Genomic DNA, 13,038 nt, shown 5'->3' with positions numbered 1-13,038 from the left:
TGATTATCATATTTATGTGCATTTACCATTTTTGTATCTGACATTAGGAATATTGTCTATGCATCTATTGCAAATATGCTTACACCTGGGAAAAGTCCATTAGGCAGAATTCAATCAATCTAGCTGTCTCGCTGGGAAGAGCCATTAGGGAAAACAATAGGTTTATGAAGATACTAATCACCCACTGAGAAGTCTTCCTGGTGATGCTACAAACAGCCTTTGAGTTATGGCTGCAGGGTCGCATGATCAAGTCACCTGATACTGGACGCCATGATAATATTAGTATTTTTCCACTGACCGGGGAAGGGAATCACACTGGAAGACAAAGGATTCCCACCATATGTAAAACCTATTTAAGGCAGGGGAATGACATAATCAGGGGTCATTCTTCATGGTATCCCTGCCCAAGATGACTGCTATCAACATCTAAGAAACAAAGACTGAATGAGGGGAGAAGGACTGAGCCCAGGCTGGAAGGTTGTCTGACCTGTGAATGAAATATCTGAAGGTTTAATCTGCAGGCAAGTGCAGATGGCTTTCAAGAATCTCTGCAATCTGCCTAAAACAACATTTAGGGCGAGAAATTACTACTTGTAACCAGTTACTTTAGTATCTTATGCTTAGATTACATTTTTGTTTTATTTGGTGGGTAATCTGCTTTGATCTGTTTGCTATCCCTTATACTCACTTAAAATCTATTTTTTGTAGTTAATAAACTTGTTTTTGTTTTGTCTAAAACCCAGTATGTGGAATTCATAACTGGGAGGGGGGGCAAAAAGCTGTTGCATATCTCTCTCCACATTGAGGGAGGGGGCAAATTTCAAAAGCTTATTCTGTACAATTTTCTGTGCAGTGCAAGACTATACAATTTTGGGTGTACCCTTTAGAGGGAGACGTGCACTTGAGTATTGGGCAATTCCTTAGCTGAGTCTTCCCATGCAGAGCTGATCTCAGCAGCTGTGTGTAAAACTGCAGCTGTGTGTGTGTGCAGCTGTGTGTGTGCAGTCTGAATCCTGAGGGAGGGCTTGGCTGGCTCACCTCAGCAATACAGTGTGAAGAAAACCCGGGCTGGTGGGTCAGACGGGCTCAGTGGTACCCCAGTTCCAAGTGGCACGTAATATGGGCCTGCACAAACTGAACATGTGCCAACAATGCAATGCAGTTGCAAAGAAAACTAATATAATTACGGGGTAATTAACAGGACTGTTGTATGTAAGATATAGGAGATAATTGTTCCACTCTACTTGGCATTGGTGAGGCCCCAGCTGGAGTACTGAGTTCAGTTTTGGGGCACCACACTTTGCAATTTGTCCAAATTGTTTTTTAGAGAGTCCAGAGGAGAATAACAAAAATGATAAAAGGTTTAGAAAAGTTCACCTGTGAGGAAAGGTTAAAAAAACTGGGCATGTTTAGGCTTGAGAAAAAAGACTGCGGGAGGGACCTGATAACAGTCTTCAAATATGTGAAGGGCTTTTATAAAGAGGATGATGATCAATTGTTCTCCAAGTCTCCATGTCAATGGCTATTATCCAAGATGGGCAGGAATGGTGTCCCTAGCTTCTGTTTGCCAGAAGCTGGGAATGAGCGACGGGATGAATCACTTGATGGTTATCTGTTCTCTTCATTCCCTCTGGGGCACTTGGCACTGGCCACTGTCAGAAGACAGGATACTGGGCTAGACGGATCTTTGGCCTGACCCAGTAGGGCCATTCTTATCTTCTTATGACCACTGAAAGTAGAACAAGAAATAGTGGGCTTAATCTGCAATAAGGGAGATTTAGGTTTATATATTAGGGAAAACATTCTAACTATAAGGATAGTTAAGTATTGGAATAGATTACCAAGGGAGGTTGTGGAATCCATGTCATTGGAGGTTTTTTAAGAACAGGTTAGAGAAAGACCTCTGAGATAGTAGGTCTTGCCCCAGTACAGGGGGATGGATTAGATGACCTCAAGTTCCCTTGCAGCCATAAATTTCAGCAAGCATTAAGTTCAGTCTTGCATTGTGAAATTTTAATATCTGTCTCTTGGAGCAGTATTAAGTAAATTATTACAACGTGACCATTTCCAGCTGAAATGACTAAAATCTTTATCCATTACATGAAGGTTAATAGTTGTTTTTTTGGGAATAGAAGAAAATGCTGAACACTGGAACTGAATTTGCATCACATTATTGAGACAAAAATTAGAGGAAAATTTTCATTGAGGAAACACAATGATTGGGAATGATAACACAACAAAGGACACAGGAAGCCTATTTGTGGTAACCAAGAAGCAAATGACTCTGTTTTATTCTTCTGACAGATTAGCAGTGAGTTACAAGTGCTGAAAAGATCATTCAGAGTCACAGAATTTTTTGGCCTAAAAAAAATAACAGTCTTCAAATGAAAATTCTGTGTATTTTAAATGGAATTATGGAATCTTAAAAAGGATGGAAACTGTGAAATGTAAGAATGCATGTGGTATTTACCCACGAAAGCTTATGCTCCAATACGTCTGTTAGTCTATAAGGTGTCACAGGACCCTTTGCCACTTTTACAGATCCAGACTAACACTGCTACCCTTCTGATACGTGAACAATTAAGATAACTCTGAGAAAACAAACAGGAATGGAGAAGGCAAAGGTTGAATTAACAAGAGGACAGAATTGTTTAACAAGGGAAGTAAGTTTAGTTGTCAAAAGAAAAAAAAATAAATGGGCAGGAAGAGTGGAAGAAAAGAGAGTTCAGAGTGGCTTCAGAAAACATTAAACGGAAAAATCAGCTCACATTACTCAAATTGGCCAGGATCAGATCAAAAATGAAAGACGTTAAAGCACTAGCTAAATGTGTCAATGATGGCAAGAAAGATGAACGGGTATGTGATACTTGGAAAAGTCAGAACAGGGAATAGCACACATGAAGAATAAAAAGACTTCTGTTATATGCTACTTGCTGCAGTGCTTCATCAAGGTTAACTTGAGGTGATAAAGAACTTAATCTTGTAAGCGGATAGTACAAGGCACTCAGAGTACTTCATATTAGCAAATATGTAATTCAAGTTTTGATTTTGAAATGAAAGATATAAAAATGGGGAGGCTATGGAAAAAATCTCTCTTCCTGGTTAGAACTGAAGCAAGGAGCTGTAAATTTTGTACAGAAGTAATTACTAATAACTTTTTGTTCAGACAGCTGAAGTGACTGACATGAAAGTTATCATTTGCAATCCTTATATTAGTTCTTTACAGAGGTTTGACTTTTTTGGCTCCCCCTAAAAATTCTTTTGAAAAATATACATTAAGGCTTGAGTTTCCCTGTTAGATCAGCTATTATCTGAAGGCTTCAACATAGAATTTAATAATGTTTTGATGTGGTGTCCTGATTTCTAAGCAGTAAGGAAACATTTTCACTCCAGGAGTGAAATCCTGGCCCCTTTGAAATCAATTGGATTTTTTCCATTGACTTCGGGAGGCCCAAGGTTTCACTCCGAAGTGGGTTTCCTTGTTGAGAGAGAAGTGGATGCAAGTTCAGGGTATCTGTTCCTACTCCTGCATGTAGATCCTGTCATTGCTTTGAGCACAAAAGGTAATTAACTGTAAAAACAACAGCAAAACTTACAACTCACAGAACTCCTGAACACAAAGCAGCTGTGCTCACACCTTCAGCTAGCCAACAGTTTCTCTCACGAAACACTGTCTGACCTGCTGTGAGATATGCATGCAATTGTATCTGTCTTGGTCCCAGGATATTAGAGAGACAGGGTGGATGTGGTAATATGTTTTATTGGACCAACTTCTGTTGGTGAGTGAGACAAGCTTTTGAGCTACACATCTCTTCTCTGTGTGGCTCGAAAGCTTGTCTCAGTCACAAATAGAAGTTGGTCCAATAAAAGATATTACCTTGCCCACCTTGCCTTCCTGATGAGAGAGATGTCTGTTTTAACTCCTCCATCTCCCTAAATACATTCAAATCCTTTAAGAATATGTTCCTGGGCTTCCACTCAGTCACCAGCCACATACACTACATATCAATCAAAATTACAATAGCATTTTAGTCAGTTGTCCAAATTTATCTCTGGCTTAAGTGGAGACAAATTCATTGCCTTATGTCAGCATTAAATTTGACCTGCTATTTTTGCATCTGTGAATTAGACAGAAGGGTTATATGTTCCGCTAATTAATTCTGTGGACCCTCTGAGCCCCTGAGAGAATAGGTGATTCAAACCCATGGTAAGAGGAGACAGTGTGGTAATTATTGTCAAAGTTCTTCAGTCCGATGCTTCTAAACACCAGATCATTAACCTAATTCAGCAGAGCATCGACATAATCTCCTGTGATTTCTAACTGTACTCTTCTGATAGGAAATCTCTCCTATTTCATATAAGCTGTAACTTACAGAAATAAATAATACATTTGATAATATATTAACACTCCTTGGATTTTGGACTTGCAGCTAGCAACAGTTTAATTAAGCTTCGTAAGGTGTCCAAAGTGCAGTTACTTAGGTTGCTGAGAAGCTGAATAATGAATTACATTTCAAGTATCTTTATAAATTTTAGGGCAAGATTGTGACATACTGTTGGTTTGTACATGTGGAGAGAGCATACTCTGTGAGGCTGCTACTTCATCCTTACTTTCGCAGGTGGGTGGAGAGTGGATGGAGCCCTTGAATGGTCCTCTGAGCGGGTCAACAAGCATGCAGACAAAGGAGATCCAGTGGATATAGTGTATTTTGATTTTCAGAAAGCCTTTGACAAGTTCCCTCACCAAAGGCTCTTAAGCAAAATAAGTAGGCATGGGATAAGAGGGAAGGTTCTCTCATGGATTGGTAACTGGTTAAAAGATAGGAAACAAAGGGTAGGAATAAATGGAATAAATTTACTGAAAGGTAAAAAGTGGTGTCCCCCAGGGATCTGTACTGGGCCCAGTTCTATTTAACATATTCATAAACTATCTGGAAAAAGAGGTAAACAGTGAGGTGGCAAAATTTGCAGATGATACAAAACTACTCAACGTAGTTAAGAGCTACAAAAGGATCTCACAAAACTGAGCAACAAAATGGCAGATGAAATTTAATGTTGATAAATGCAAAGTAATGCACATTGGAAAACATAATTCTAACTATACATATACAATGATGGGGTCTAAATTAGCTGTTACCACTCAAGAAAGAGATCTTGGAGTCATTGTGAATAGTTCTCTGAAATCATCCACTCAATGTGCAGCAGCAGTCAACAAAAAGAACAGAATGTTGGGAATCATCAACAAAGGGATAGATAATACGACAGAAAATATCATATTGCCTCTATATAAATCCATGGTACACCCACACCTTGAATACTGCGTGCAGATGTGGTTGCCCCATCTCAAAAAAAGTTATATTGGAATTGGAAAAGGGCAACACACTGTCAACCTCTGGAACTCCTTGCCAGAGGGTGTTGTGAAGGCCACTACTATAACAGAGTTCAAAAGGGAGCTAGCTAGATTCATGGAAGATAGGTCCATCAATGGCTATTAGCCAGGATGGGCAGGAATGGTGTCCCTAGCCTCTGTTTGCCAGAAGCTGGGATTGGGTGACGGGAATGGATCACTTGATGATAACCTGTCTGTTCATTCCCTTTGGGGCACCTGCCATTGGCCACTGTCAGAGGACAGAATACTGGGCTTGATGGACCTTTAATCTGACCCAGTATGGCCACGTTCTTATGTTCTCTCAACATGCCACTAGGAAGTAATCTGCTATTAGTAAAGAGCAGGAGCAGACTGTTTTCTCCTTTTAAGCCAAGGGATTTAGGGTTTGAGTCACATGTACTTTCCAGAGCTGCTTTGTGGGCAGCACCTCTATGCACTATCCCTTATTCGTAGCTAAATATAAAGTTTCAGTCTTGCCGTTAATTTGTAACACAGTTTTTAAGGAACTAGAAACAGAAATGTACATGAATACTATTAGCCTTTTTCATTATTCCTTTTTACTTGTAATGCTTAAAATGGATATGAAAATAGTCAAGATTAGTTAGATAAATATGTTTAATATAGGATTTTTTTTTCAGATATTATTGGTTTCCTTGTTTTCCCTTTACCTCCTTCACTACAACCACTAAGGGTATGTCTACACTGCAATTAAAAACCCGCAGCTGGTCTGTGCCAGCTGACTCAGGCTCATAGGGCTCGGTCTTCAGGGCTGTTTAATTGCAGTATAGATATCCAGGCTCGGGCTGAAGCCTGAGCTCTAGGACCTTCCAAGGTGGGATGTCCTCATAATGTCTACACTGCACTTAAACAGCCCCTTAGCCCAAGTCAGCTGGCGTGGGCCAGCCACAGGTGTCTAATTGCAATGTATACATACCCTTAGACACAGACAGTGATTCTCTTTCAGACTCACGCCCATCCTGAATCCTGTCAATGCCTTTGCAGTCTCAATCAGTGGAGATTGTTTCAGAGTCATATAAAGCAATCCCTTCTTTAGTGGGATTGTGCTGCTCCAAGCTCTGACATTTGCATAGCATTGTGTTGTGCTGACACAGGAGTATGCTTTCTAGTAAGTCCATTTCTGTTACAGGTACTTTTTTCACATATTTTGATGAAATATATTTTGGTATGTTATACAGAAAATAATATTCATGTATTCATATTCCTGCCACAATTCATTTTTCAGTGGTGCTTTTACTTGGAAGTTTATCCCTTTTCCTTAGTTTATATTTGTTTAATCAAGTATTTATTTAAGAGAGTGTAACTATATGTAGATGAATGGGGCACAGTAAACATCCCTTTAACTGATATGTTTATTATGCGTTCACTACCACTATATGAAAAGAAATCTAATTTTACGAAACAGGCCTTCATCCTGAAAGTTAATAATGTTCCATTGTTGTGACTGAGTTGTCATTTTTTTTACATTTTAAGAGTACTATGAGGAGGTGTACAATAACCAACTTAATTTGGCCTACTGCTTCAACAACCCTGAGGACAAATGGTTAAGGAATTACTTTTATGAACAATGCTTAAGCACTGCTCAGCTGATCAAAATAGATGGTGGGAAAAAAGAGGCTGAAGCGCATGCAAATATGGGCCTTGTCAATGAGGAACAAGGTAAGTAACAGTTTATATCATTACATCAAAATGTGTTTCCATTTTCACACAGTCACATTCTGTTGTTTTATATCTAATTACTCTGCACAATATTATACCATAATCTATTATTTCATGCTAAAATATCTGTGGGTTTGTGAAGTTGTCATAGTTTAAATTTTTAGATCGGCAAATCTACAAATAGAACAGTTCATCATTAGAGACAGAATTTTGCACCCCATTAACATGCCAGTTGTAGTTTGAAGGTTCTCATTCAACTGAAAACAAGATATATGAACAGAGGAAGAATTTCTTTATAAATAAAGATGTTCCCTTGCTTTAAGGTTACCTCTTTTTTGTCACGTGCTGTTTGTTCAACTTCTCACTAGCTAATGTTGTCTCAGACTGTGCGCCTGTGGTTATGTTATGTTAACCAATTACTCACCCCAAGGTGAGGGTTTACACCTACTTTAATCTGTGAGAATTCAGCCCCCAAGATTGACTGCAGTGGAAAGGTTACCAATAGAAGGGCGGACCTCACGGTGCATGAGACTACATAGTGCTTTTTCTGTAATAATTACTTTTACTAACCAACCAAACAATACACATACTGCAATCTGGTAAAGGAGAGAGACACCAGTACAGACTGTATAGTATTTGTATTACTCACACCAAGGCCTTATAGAAAAACCTCTCAGTTGTCATCCTGGCATCTCTCCTCAACAAAGGCACACAGGGTGGGATACAGCTTTCATAACATGTTACGTTGACGCCCACTGGGGTTCATACATATTTATGAAAGTTTTAGCCCCTTTTCCTTATTTGAATTGCCACATCCCACTACTTCTTGGGTTTCCCGTTTTTCACAGGGTAACTCATTAGTTCCCCTTGTATTCATTAACATTTATTTCACCTTGTCACCTTAGGGAAGTCTCTAACATTTCACCCCAGCTATCAACGGTCATCTTGTGATATCTGCTGATCTCTCATAGACATTATTGTTCAAACTCAGCTATTATTTCCGAAACAGCATCATATCACAAACATAGACACAAGCTCAGCAGGTTTATGATTAATGTACTTATGGTAACTTGTGCTACAACCTAATTGGGCAATGCTAAATATCTTACAGGCCTAATTACAACATTAATTAATACTTATATTTCACCTCCATATCCTAAATATACCCGATATCTTTTATCCTTGGCTACAGATTACAATTGGGTCCAGCAAAGAAAATCTTCCAAACATATACCAAGTATAAGTCAATACTGTGTGTGCCAAAATCCACTGACAATCTGAAACAGAAGCTCTGAGATGTGTGAATTATGCCATTCATCTCAATGGGAGTTTAACTTTGAATAATTATTTTAATTTATATTCTGGTACAACACAAAGGTTCTGTTCAGCACAAATGAAGAGAAAGTCCTTGCCCTGAAGAGTTTTACGTCCTAAAAGACAGGAGACAGACAAAGCTAGGGAGAGTGGGATACAGTATACAAACAAAGATCTAATTATGCCAGTATCAGTGTCTGCTATCTGGGGATTATGGTGGACGAGAAGCTGGCCAAGAAGGCTAACGGCATATTGGGCTGCATTAGTAGGAGCATTGCCAGCAGATCGAGGGAAGTGATTATTCCCCTCTATTCAACACTGGTGAGGCCACATCTGGAGTATTGCGTCCAGTTTTGGGCCCCCAACTACAAAAAGGATGTGGACAAATTGGAGAGAGTCCAGGAGAGGGCAACGAAAATGATTAGGGGGCTGGGGTACATGACTGTTAAGAAGAGGCTGCATCTTATTTAGTCTGCAGAAGAGAAGAGTGAGGTGGGGTGTTGATATCAGCCTTCAGCTATCTAGAGGGGGGTTCCAAATAGGAAGGAGCTCTGCTGTTCTCAGTGGTGGCAGATGACCAAACAAGGAGCAATGGTCTCAAGTTGCAGTGGGGGAGGTCTAGGTTGGATATTAGGAAAAACTATTTCATTAGGAGGGTGGTGAAGCACTGGAATGGGTTACCTAGGGAAGTAGTGGAGTCTCCATCCTTAGAGGTTTTTAAGGCCCTGCTTGACAAAGCCCTGGCTGCGATGATTTAGTTGGGGTTGGTCTTGCTTTGAGCAGGGGGTTGGACTAGATGGCCTCCTGAGGTCTCTTCCAATGCTAATCTTCTATGACCTACCTGTTGTTAAGTATCTCACAGCTGATGATTATTATTACATCCAACTAATATGCTTGTATCATAAACTCACATGTTTCCAGATGCTCAAAGTCCCAACTATACTCTACCCAGTTTCCCCTTGAGCATTCAGTATTGCATTCAGTATTGTCTTAATTCTGTCCCCACTGAAAACAATGTTAAAACTCCCATCGACATCAGTGGGAGCGGCATTAGACCAATTCTGTGCACTTTTGAAAACTCCTCCCTAAAAATGTAGACAGACCATCAAATAAATTAGATTTTATATTAAATTTAATAACAGGGGAGCTGCTGTTGCTGTTATATTCATTTTCATATTTAGTTCAATAAAAACCTCAATTGTTTTATTTATCTGAAGTAGCTGAAAAATCTCCAGTCTGCTGGACTGGAGCGTCACAGAATGCAGGCTCCTTGCCATATAACTTAGGTCAAACTTTCTGTGGAATTGAGCCTTGGTCACCTGAATTTAGGCTCAGGATTGGTAAGTTACATCTATCCTATCCTAACCTAGGTTAAAACTGGTTTAGTGGTTTGATCCAAGGCCTGCTGAAGCCAGTGGAAAGATTCCCATTGACTGTGGGCTTTGCATCAAGCCCTTGATGTTTAAGTATCTTATTACTAGGTGTGGTCATAGAACAATAATTTAAAATTGGATTCTTACATCTTTTTGTTCTGTAACATATTAAAATCAAATTCTGCCATCTTTTTCCCAGTGAATCCCATTTAATCCATGATAATAAATGATTCATTTGGTGTTTGAATTGTTTATGGCTAGTTTTTGTCAATAAAAAAAATTGCATTTATATTGTAAGAATTTTTGAGAGACGCTCAGAGGATTGTCTTGAGTATCTATGTGGAAGTTATATGCATATGTCTAAACAGGGTCTCCACAACTGCTATGCTGCAGGCAGAAATAGTTTATGTTCAAATACAAAAATGTATTAGAAGAATGTTAATGTTGCAAAGTGAAGCACTCAAAAGTATTGAAATATCAAAGTTAAAGTTACGCATGCTAGTTGTCCCTCTGTACATATACATTATAAGGCATGTTTTAATTCAGTGGTCACATACAGTTTTTCCCTTGCAGGACTCTAGATTCATTCAGGGTGAACTTCACCCCCAAGTGTGAATGGCAGCACTGGGAAAATATAGCAAATTTGCCCTATTTTTTATTTGTAGTGCTGTAATGCTTAGAATTCCCAGTTAGAGATCAAGATTCCATTGTGCTAGAGATTGTACAAAAAGATGAGCACTGCCCTGAAAAGTTTACAATCTAAGTGTAAAATGAGAGACAGCTGATGGATAAAATGAATAGATTGGGTGAGCACAAAGAAATGATTTTGGTGCTAAAGTCTTGTGCTAGATTTCACTCACAGAGCAGTGAATGCAGCAACTGTTAAATACTATTTACCTCAATCACTGCAAACCATCCAACCTGTGGATGTAATGATGTAGGGATTCCCAGTAGGTTGCTTAGCCAGTATCTGGAGTTTTCCAAATATATTGCTGCAAACCAGTGTGTACACTTGTCAGTTGAGAAGGAAACAAAAATTCCAGCCTCTTAGTACGATTGGAGAAAAGATCCAATTTTTCAGGGCTTGCTTTTATTTCCAAAAACAAAATTCAAAATCATAACAAATCAAGTCAAACAGCTGGGTAATAACTACTCATGTCCAATTTCATTTCTCTGGGAGGAAGGAGGACACACCCATCCTCTGTGATAGTGTCCTCTATATCAGCTTCTCCTTTCCTTTTTACCATTCTACCCAGATCAGCAGTGCACCAGATGGGAAACTGGTAGCCCCAGAGTCCTTTTAAACTTGATCACAATTCTGTCACAGAACATAATCCCTCTCCTTCCATCTCCATTTCCAATTGGAATTTCCATGTACTGAACAGATGGGAAGGATTTGAAGATGGCAAGATCAATGTGGCTTTTTTATAGAAAGTCTCGGTGCCAATGAAGCATGTGACCCTCAACTAGGTAAAATACTTTTAATGGTTCCAGGTCAATGTGGAGCAATTCCAGGGGTTGTGAAGGCAATATGCCCTTTGTGACAGGGACCATCATTTTTGCACTTAGCACCCTGGAGTTCTGGTCCATGGCTGGGGTTCCTAGGTGCCACCACTATACAAATAATAGATAATATTCAGAGAACTGCTGCTGGTGCTGCTGCAAAGTAGCTTAGGTCCAGATTCTGAAACCCTCATGATGAGTAGTAGTTTACTCTCCACGTACTCCTGTTGGGCATTAGAATCTGGCCCTTATTCTGGGTACATCTCTATGTGATGGCATGTGTCAAGGCTGAATCCCCACTCTGTCACTCCGAGTGCAGAAGTGGGAGCCCGCTAGGATTTTAAAAATTAATACTTGCCACTCTAGGCTTCTATTAAACTCCCAAGGTTACAGCTTTTCTCTGACCTTGGCTTGGTAAACACTGCCACCACCCAAATGCAAAAAAAAACCAAAAACCTTTGAACCCAGGAAGGAGCACTTGGGAATTCCTCCCTGTGGGGTACCCTCAAGCCCTTTCACACCCCACACTCCTGGGAAGAGCTGAGAAAGTCACAGCTAATTTCCTATCAGCTAATCAAACAACATGCACAAACCTCTTAGGACACCAAAAATCCAATCCTGTTCTTAAAAAAGGTAAATTTTATTAAAAACAAAAAAGGAAAAAATACATCTGGCACTTAGGCTTTTTGCTAGATCTTAAAAGAAACAATGACAAAATGGAAGCACCCAAAACAGCTTTCTTGGGGGTTCAGCTTAAAGGTTACAAGCAAACAAAAGCATCTGGGGTTAGCACAGAGGAGATCCACAAGCAAAAATAAAGAAAATAAACCTGATCCCGTCTAGTTAAACTTTCTGATCTACTTACACATTTGGAGTTCAGATAAGTAGTTCTAGGTATGATCTGATGATTTGTGATCACACCTGGCTTAAGCTGCTTACAGCTCTGCTCTGTCCCTCCAGCCCAGAGAGAACAGACAAAGGGAAAGTTTCTTTCCCCATTTTAAAAAGTTCTAGCCTTCCCATTGGCTCTTTTGGTCAGGTCCCCTCTTTTTCTTACATAAGAATGGCCATACTGGGTCAGACCAAAGGTCCATCAAGCCCAGTATCCTGTCCTCTGATAGTGGCCAATGGCAGGTGCCCCAAAGGGAATGAACAGACAGGTAGGTTGTCATCAAGTGATCCATTCCCTGTCACCCAATCCCAGCTTCTGGCAAACAGAGACACCATTCCTGCCCATCCTGGCTAATAGCCATTGATGGACCTATCTTCCATGAATCTATCTAGCTCTCTTTTGAACCCTGTTATAGTAGTGGCCTTCACAACACCCTCTGGCAAGGAGTTCCAGAGGTTGACAGTGTGTTGCATGAAAAAATACTTTCTTGTGTTTGTTTTAAACCTGCTACCTGTTAATTTCATTTGGTGGCCCCTTGTTCTTGTATTATGAGAAGGAGTAAATAACACTTCCTTATTTACTTTCTCTATACCACTCATGATTTTATAGACCTCTATCATATCCCCCCTTAGTTGCCTCTTTTCCAAGCTGAAAAGTCCCAGTCTTATTAATCTCTCCTCATACGGAAACCATTCTATACCCCTAATCATTTTTGTTGCCCTTTTCTGAACCTTTTCCAATTCCAATATATCTTTTTTGAGAAGGGGCGACCACATCTGCAGCCAGTATTCAAAGTGTGGGCGTACCATGGATTTATATAGAGGCAATATGATATTTTCTGTTGTATTATCTAATTCTGTTCTTTTTGTTGACTGCTGCTGCACATTGAG

General features: G+C 39.7%; 1 protein-coding gene across 4 annotated transcripts in view; it reads left to right on the top strand.

Annotated features, from left to right (window-relative positions):
* TTC29 (tetratricopeptide repeat domain 29) overlaps positions 1 to 13,038 on the top strand; it is a 214,823-nt gene that overhangs the window by 73,130 nt on the left and 128,655 nt on the right. For all 4 annotated transcript variants that reach the window (XM_037897363.2, XM_043545782.1, XM_043545784.1 and 1 more), the window contains one exon: positions 6,881 to 7,066. In XM_037897363.2, the coding sequence (XP_037753291.1) occupies positions 6,881 to 7,066 (186 nt within the window). The remainder of the gene's footprint in view (positions 1 to 6,880; positions 7,067 to 13,038) is intronic.

The sequence above is a fragment of the Chelonia mydas genome, chromosome 4 (assembly GCF_015237465.2).
Source record: "Chelonia mydas isolate rCheMyd1 chromosome 4, rCheMyd1.pri.v2, whole genome shotgun sequence".
Lineage (NCBI taxonomy): Eukaryota > Metazoa > Chordata > Testudines > Cheloniidae > Chelonia > Chelonia mydas.
Note: the sequence above shows the minus strand (reverse complement) of the source record. Positions and strands in the feature narration are given on the sequence as shown.